The 8,176-nt window shown below is 39.8% G+C and overlaps 1 protein-coding gene across 2 annotated transcripts in view; it reads right to left on the reverse strand.

Annotated features, from left to right (window-relative positions):
- Window positions 1-227: 227 nt before the first annotated feature.
- Window positions 228-8,176, reverse strand: part of LOC107756291 (protein FAM172A-like) — a 127,398-nt gene continuing 119,449 nt past the window's right edge. For both annotated transcript variants that reach the window (XM_016573318.1, XM_016573316.1), the window contains exon 9: window positions 228-812. In XM_016573318.1, coding sequence (XP_016428804.1) covers window positions 366-812 — 447 coding nt within the window. In that variant the 3' untranslated portion in view covers window positions 228-365. The remainder of the gene's footprint in view (window positions 813-8,176) is intronic.

The raw sequence follows: 8,176 nt of genomic DNA on the forward strand, positions 1-8,176 counted from the left end.
TATTATTCAGGGCAAAAATCACACATAAAAGAAAGAAAGAAAGAAAGAAGACATAACTTGACAAGATGAAAAAGACATAAAGAAAGAGCCCAAGACCAAAGATAAACTACAACAGACAAAAAAAAACACAAAAAAAACACAAAAAAAAACAAAAAAAAATCACCAAGGCAAACAAAAGGCAAGCAAACATCTGACGGAGCAAAGCAGATCAGCAAAGACAAAGGAATAAAAGATTTTTTTTCTGGTGGGCTGGGTGGTCCGCTGTTCACGGAGAAAGCGGGCGAGAAGCGAGGGCGTGTGTTTGCGCTTGGCATTTGCATGGCTGGCTCCCCTGTAGCCCTGGCTTGGGATCCACTCACTCATATTTATGTGCATATTGAGTGTTCCCAGGTGTTGTCTCTGGACTCGAGGTCAACGCTGAAAGGGCAGCAACTAAATAAAACTGACATACTAACAGAGCATCTGCCTGCGTGCGGCGGTGTTTGGCTTTGATTTCTTATTGACATCTGCCCAAACAGACAAACAAGAGTGTGGGATGAAAAACAAACTATTGGCTTTCCGTGACTCCTGCTTCGGGAGTGTATCTGCTCGCTGAATGAAATGCCAGGCTGTTTGAGCTGAGCTGTGCGGCCGCTATTGATGCTGTGATTGGGAACATCAAGATTCTGGCACATTTGGTTGATGGAAGATTGTACCTCTCTGAGCCAGTCCCGAATGGACTTGTTGGCCTCCTGGTGCCAGACGTTATGGACAGAGTCAGTCATGGCCACCACACGGACACGATTCTTCACTTCTGCTTCTCGCTGAATCATCTGAGTGGGAGAGAGATACATTAGCAAATAGCATATGATATCATTGTTTCAATTAAAAGCTACAGGACCATCCAAATGTATGGTGCATTTCAGTTTTTATTAACAGAAATGTATCTTGTAGAGTATCATATACTGTCAAAGTCATCATTCAGTAACCATGGTATACATCAAAATACCATCATGTATTTTCTGTCAATGCTAATGCGTTAAACATTACACAATGTGTACATGGTCTGCAATGCATTTGTGACATTACAGTCTTAAATGTAAAAAGAAAGCAAAAAACGCTTCTACAAGATAAAAACACGTGAAGAGGTGCTTCTTTTCATCCTTGTATTTTAGACTGTGAGCAATCCAAAGGAGTTAGCCTGTCACACTAACTATTCCATTCAAGATAAACGGCTAGAGAAAAAGGGCCGGTCTGACAACAATAGGTTAACAATCACTTTACGTGATCCATTTTACAGGAGCTACACCTGGCCTGGTGCTACATCAAAGTGTCCATAGTCATTTTAATACATTCCCCAAGCCCATTTAAATTAGAGGGACTGTATAGAGATAAATGGAATCTATTAAGGCACTAAGGACTAATACATCACACCGCTGATAAGCTTTTCTCAGGAGCATCCTCTTAAAGAAAAGGGGAGGAAGCACATGGCGGCTCGCGCACACACACACACACATCGAGTGACTGAAACATGCATGGCTAAAATGTCTTCCTGTTTCAATGATACCCAGGAGGCCAGCAAATTCAACCTTTTAAAAACTACTAAAAGTGTCAGTTAAGACAGCTTTAGGAATATGGAAAGGTAACTAAATATGTTCCAGATATACATGGTTTTAAAAAGCACTTGAAATAAAAAGAACCAAACAGAGAATGGGACTTTCTAGCAATTCTTGGGACGCTGTTGTCATCAGTTTTTTTTTTGTTAAACTATTTATGTTATAGAAACTACTATGAAACATAAATTGTAATATTAAAAGTAACTGTACAAGAAGAACATTTCAGTACGTTCTATAGCAGGACAAGTAAATCATATAACATTTTCTCATTTTTTTTTCTTTGTATTTTTTAATGGATTTGTAAAGTTCAGCCATTCAAATCTTTTACAGAATTAATTTTCTATTAATTTATTATTATTATTATTATTAAATGTATCTTTTTTATTTTTAGTTTACGTTTACTGATATAAAAAAACAAGGTTTAAAAACAAACTGTAATACATGAAATAAAATAAACACTATTTAACATAATATTTACTCTGATGATCAAAATTTCCTGAAGTGTAAGCATCTCCTTTTAATTTGTCTACTGAAAATACAAAAATAAATAAATAAGGCCCTGTTTTGTACTCTGTTGGTGGAAAGTGTTGTATATTATTACAATGCTGCTGCTAATATGGAAATGTTATGCATGAATATTTAAAACACACAAAAAGGCTGTAATGGTATTTAATGGCATGATTTACTCATCCCATGACAAACGGTCTGACAAAATCATGTAAACACAACCTCAAAGCAAACATGGGCATTGGATACGAAGAGGAAAATGACAGAGAGCAGCTTTGATGTGTGTGAATCTGTGATGTTTTCCATTGGGAAAACTGAAACATGTGTATTAGATTTACAACATCACACTGCTCTGATTGATGTCCTTCAGTGACAGTCTATGTGCTCCACACATGCTGTCAGCAACTGTCTTACCCACACACATAACTTCAGAGAGCCCGTCACTGTAAACCTATAACTCGAAATGTCCTGTGGGCACAGCCAAGCACTGAAATTATTAAAAGAACATATGAACCAATGAAAAAATAAATAATGTACTGTCAGGCCAATCAATGTAAGGGTGCGAGCAAGAATGACGGCACGCACGGGACCAAAGCCTTAAAACCCTCGTAATCTACATTCCTCTGTACATTAGCTTAAGCATTATAGCACCACGTGAGCCACTCTCTCAGCTGGTCTGTAACCATAAAAGAAAGAAACCGGGCAGCTGTGCTCATCAACCTCCTGCCCAGAAACAGCGCGAAGAAAAAGCAAACATGTGGAAGTACTTGTTGCACTAAAATCAACAGAGACAGATGTTGAAACATTTGCTATCTCACTTCTGCCCTTTTCTTTGCACTTGAGCATCTGGCTTGAGGAGGAGAGACAGGGGGAGAGGTGAAAGTGCGATGGAGGCGGCAACGAGACGGAGATGACATCCAGCCTCTGAGATGGAACGAAAACATCACTCTCATTTTCAACATGACTGTGTTAGCAGTGTAATTAGCATTTTCTGAAGAAACTAACAGTGCTAGTGTTATAGTTTTAGGTTTTGTAAAAAATGAAATGCTGCATCCGACTCTCAATACATGTCTTTTTTCAGTCGGCTGCTCACAAGAATCAACACTTAGTTACTATGCAGTGTAAAAGTAGCTGTAAATGGTTAAAAAACTGCAAGGAAGACAAATCACAATTCAGTATGCAAATAGATGTAAGAAAGAATACCAGTCGGAATTCATTATGCAAATATAACCGATGACATCATACTGTGAAAACAACATGTACTAATGATGAATAAGACCAATGCCGTGCATAAAAGTAAAAAACAGTCTATTTTGACTTCTTGTTGAATGTAATTATATATATATAGGGGTCAGTCCAATTTTTTAAAAATAAGTTCAGCAAAGATTGATTGAAAATGGGAGCAAAAACATCTATAATGTTACAAAAGATTTATTAACTTTTTTTAAATAAAACGTTTTTTTAACTTTCTGTATCATATTATCCACAAAAATATTAAGCAGCACAACTGTTTTCAACATTGATTATAACAGGACATATTTTGTGATCACCAAATCAACATGTTACAATGATTTCTGAAGGATCATGTGACACTGAAGACTGGATTAATGGCTGCTGAATATTCAGCTTTGCTTTCAAAGGAATAAATTAATATTAAAACAGAAAACATTTATTTTAAATTATAATGATATTTCACAATATTACTGTTAATCATACTTTGTTTGATCAAATAATTGCAGCATGGTGTGAATAAAAGAGTTCTTTCAAAAACATTTTTTTAAAAATCATACGACCCCAAAATTTGAATAAACCCCTTTTATCAGAAAGGTTCGAAGAAAATCAGTTCAGTGCTACCTTGCAAATACTATAATAAAGCCAGCACAACTCTCACAGGCAAGAGTTGGTATGAGCTGGTTGTTAATATATATTGTTTATACTAGGTGATTTTGAAAACGCTGCGATGTGGTAAATGGTCTGTTGTGACATTCGGTCAAACAGTATCAAGGACTGCCAGCGGGAAATCTCTGAAGACAGCAGATTTCCCTTCCTTTTCTCCGGATAAGCTCCATTAAGGCTGTTCTCTTCATCCGTCTTTTGCTACACAGCCCAGTTGCTATGAAACCCCAATCAGTAGAAACCCAATTAAAGACACAAGGATGATTTTGGACCAGCTAGCCGAAATGGTCTTTCCGATATTGGCTAAATCCTGCAGCTGATGAGGACAAAATATCCCGGTTGACATATATCCTTACCCCCCTCCCCCAATCTCACTCTCACTTTCTCCCTCTGTTTGACCTCTTCAGTGACCTCTACTGTAAAATACAGCATTTAGCACTTTAAGTGTCTTCACGTCACATAGTGAGCTAATTGCTGGACTTCAGTTGCTGGAAATCGCATTTTCCTTAATGAAGCTGACCGCAATGGAAGTGCTTCTTTATTTGCCCCTGCATTTCGAACACAGAATAGTGTGAAACACACACACACACAGGCAAAGAGGAGAGTTTAACGATAAGAAAGGCGGGGAGACGACTCTCGTGCGGCGATAAATACTCCGCCATTTCAGCCGTCCTGGCGACAAAAGCGAACGCTCTCCATGAGACTTACATGCAAATACACAAGCAATAAGACAATTATTTAGGGCTTTGATAATTACGTGTCAAAGGCAGTGCAAGTCACCAGATAATTAGGTGAGAACTGAATGGTAATCCACAATGGCATCCCTGGAGGCAGGGGAAAAAAACACTCAACACATTCCCAGAAGAATGAGGGAGGAATAAAGTAGCGAAGAGATAAATAAATAACATGGGCTTTTAAAAAGGAACGTGCTTACCAACAAATAGCACCATGAAAAAAGTGGCAATTACCATGGTGAGGGCAGACACTGTGGACACACACTCACGCGCACGTGTGTGCAAATCCAGATGCGGGCTGATTCAGGAAGCCATGCTGTTAGCATCGGTGCTGAGTCCAGACTAATGCATCCAAACTGCTGCCATAATCTGGACATCCCACTGCGTGGTAAAATGAAGCTTAAATATTTGATTGATTAACTGTCCAATTACAACCAGTGAGCGAGGGCCAACACTGTGCACAGCTACATACATGCACATCCACACAACAGCAGTATGTCTTGGCAAATGTATACACTGGCCCTAAAAAGTATTTGGACTGTAAAGTAAGCTACACTTAAAAATGTATCAGTGTCAAAGAATCTAACAAATGTGGTATAGTCAGCAGGATCAAACAGGCCAAGCTGGATCTATAAACAAATGATGCTACCCTTTTCCTCAAATTAACTATTACTTTTAACTGGGGCCAGTTGCTCCACCTTTGTGTTATGCCCTAGTAGTTACTAGTGTAAACGTACATCCTATTTTAAGCAAGGTGTGGTTCATCACAATACTATGAACATAATCCACTACATGTCTGACAACTCAGAAGTGTTTAATACCTTCATCTTAATTCTGAACAATATATCAATTGCATGTGATGTTTCTTTAAAATAAATGCTCTTTGGTTTGAAAGTTCAGCGGTTTCATGATAAACTTAATCTCAGTGTCCTTCGCTAGCATTGTGCTGACCCCACTAAGACATCTAACCTCTGGAGCAAAGAGGGGCTCCAAAGGAGGTGGAAAGTTTTGGCCTTTCTTCATTATCCAGGTCCAAGAGGGCACAGGCCAGCCCTCATTCCTCTGGCCCCCCGCTCGAGCTGAGAAAACAGTGGCAGCTGCCCCTGGAGCTCTGACACCCTGTACAGGAAAAGACAACACTCGCGCTTTCCCCTGCTTTGAAGCCTGGGCCTCAGTGCCTGCCCGTCCTTTGTCTTTGGGGCAGGAAGGAAACCCTAAGCACCAGGACACTATGAGGCCCTGGGGAGGTAGCGTGTGCGTCGGTGTGGATATATCTAACCCCTGTGAGCGTCCAGCCAAGAGTATATTCCTAGGTAAATGTGCATTTATAGGCGCCACAAAAGGCAGTTTTAGATTTATGGACACTAGTAAGTGGACAGCGAGTGGTGATAACTTCCCCTTCTACTTCCTGTCGCTGAGTGGAACGCCACGTGCAAAGGATGACATCGTCCAGTGTGTTGTTCCGGAAAGGCTGGGCCAGAATGGGGTATCAGTGGACCCTTGTGAGCGGAGATGGGGCGAGCAGGCGACGCTACATGGACAGACACACACATACACACGTCAGCAAAGGCGGGCGAGGAAAAGGAAGCCGGGTAAATATTTACTGACACAGCACAAGCGGTGAGCGTTTGACACCTACTGGAAACAAAAGCGAGAGGATAAGGAGCGGCGTGCCAGGAAAGGCAGCGGTGCTGTGTCGAGCTTGCACTCATGGAAAACAAGAGGAAAGAGGGAAACGTGGGGGCAGGATGAGTGAAAGAGCAAGTGAAGGGGGCACAGGGGAGGGGTGTGCTTGGGCATCAGTCAATGTCGAATAAAGGCCACACACAGGCGACTCCTGAAGCTTGCAGCTCTTTGAGGCCACATTGACATTTCATGCTACAATTACCAAAAAGTACCATCAAACTACCAAGTTTTTTGACAGGTATTACCATTTGATACCATTAATTTACCACAGTACTGATAAAGGTTTATTTGTCAGATATAGTAGGTTTTCTTGACCCAAAAATTAGTTGTAAATGAACTAAAGTAATGGACTTTAACTAACCTCTTGATGGCTTGAGGCAAGTTAGGAGATATGCCAATATGCTTCAAATATCTAACATGCCGAAAACATATTGATAGAGAATTAAACACACAGACAGTGCACAAGCAGTGTGTGTGCGCATTATGTGCTCATCAGAGAAAGAGAGGCCCCGGAGCAGCTGTGCCTGGCACAGGGCCCATGAGGAGAGATCTCGGATTGGATGATAAAAGGCTGATGGAGCCCCTCATTTTGGACCCGTTCTGCATTGATCCTGCAATGCCTTGAACCCTGGAGAGAGAGCGGAGTCTGAACACTGTACCGACAAGTGTGGGAGTTACCACAGTACTGATAAAGGTTTATTTGTCAGATATAGTAGGTCTTCTTGACACAAAAAGTAGTTGTAAATGAACTCAAGTAATGGACTTTAACTAACCTCTTGATGGCTTGAGGCAAGTTAGGAGATATGCCAATATGCTTCAACTTCAAATATCTAACATGCCGAAAACATATTGATAGAGAATTAAACACACAGACAGTGCACAAGCAGTGTGTGTGCGCATTATGTGCTCATCAGAGAAAGAGAGGCCCCGGAGCAGCTGTGCCTGGCACAGGGCCCATGAGGAGAGATCTCGGATTGGATGATAAAAGGCTGATGGAGCCCCTCATTTTGGACCCGTTCTGCATTGATCCTGCAATGCCTTGAACCCTGGAGAGAGAGCGGAGTCTGCACACTGTACCGACAAGTGTGGGAGTGCGTATCATCACAGCAAACTCTCCTTTTGTTTCTTCACTCTTTGTCTGTATCTTCACATGTAGTGCGGCTCATTCAGCCGGCTAACTGTTGGTGGGCAGTTGTTGATTTTACATAGTTTTCAATTGGTCAGATGTCACTAATTCAACTCATCTCTTATTTCAATATCAATTATATTAGCAAGGTTCCCACACCTACTGACCAATTAAATTTCCCATATTGTTTACTGTCATAGAAAAGTAATTGAAATTACACTAATTCATCGGTTACAAATTGATCTTGTAAAATGCAATGTTCGTTAAGACACATGGATTTATCTGATCAAAAATACAGTAAACCAGTAAAATATATTGTGAAATAGTGTTATAATTAAAAATCCCTTTTTTCTATTTTAATGTATTTGAAAATGCCATTTATTCCTGTGACAGCAAAGCTGAAATTTTAGTAGCCATTTATTTGAAATACAAATCTTTTGTAACATTATAAATTCATTATAAAGTCTTTACTGTCCCATTTACTGTCAAAAGCTCATGATCTAATGCTCTTGCTGAATAAGTATTAATTTCAAAAACAAGAAACAGAAATAAAAATTGACCCCAAAATGAATATGAATATATATATATATATATATATATATATATATATATATATAAAAATTTGTAGCTGA

This window comes from Sinocyclocheilus rhinocerous, unplaced genomic scaffold, assembly GCF_001515625.1.
Source record: "Sinocyclocheilus rhinocerous isolate Xijiao unplaced genomic scaffold, SAMN03320098_v1.1 scaffold1043, whole genome shotgun sequence".
Taxonomy (NCBI): Eukaryota; Metazoa; Chordata; class Actinopteri; order Cypriniformes; family Cyprinidae; genus Sinocyclocheilus; species Sinocyclocheilus rhinocerous.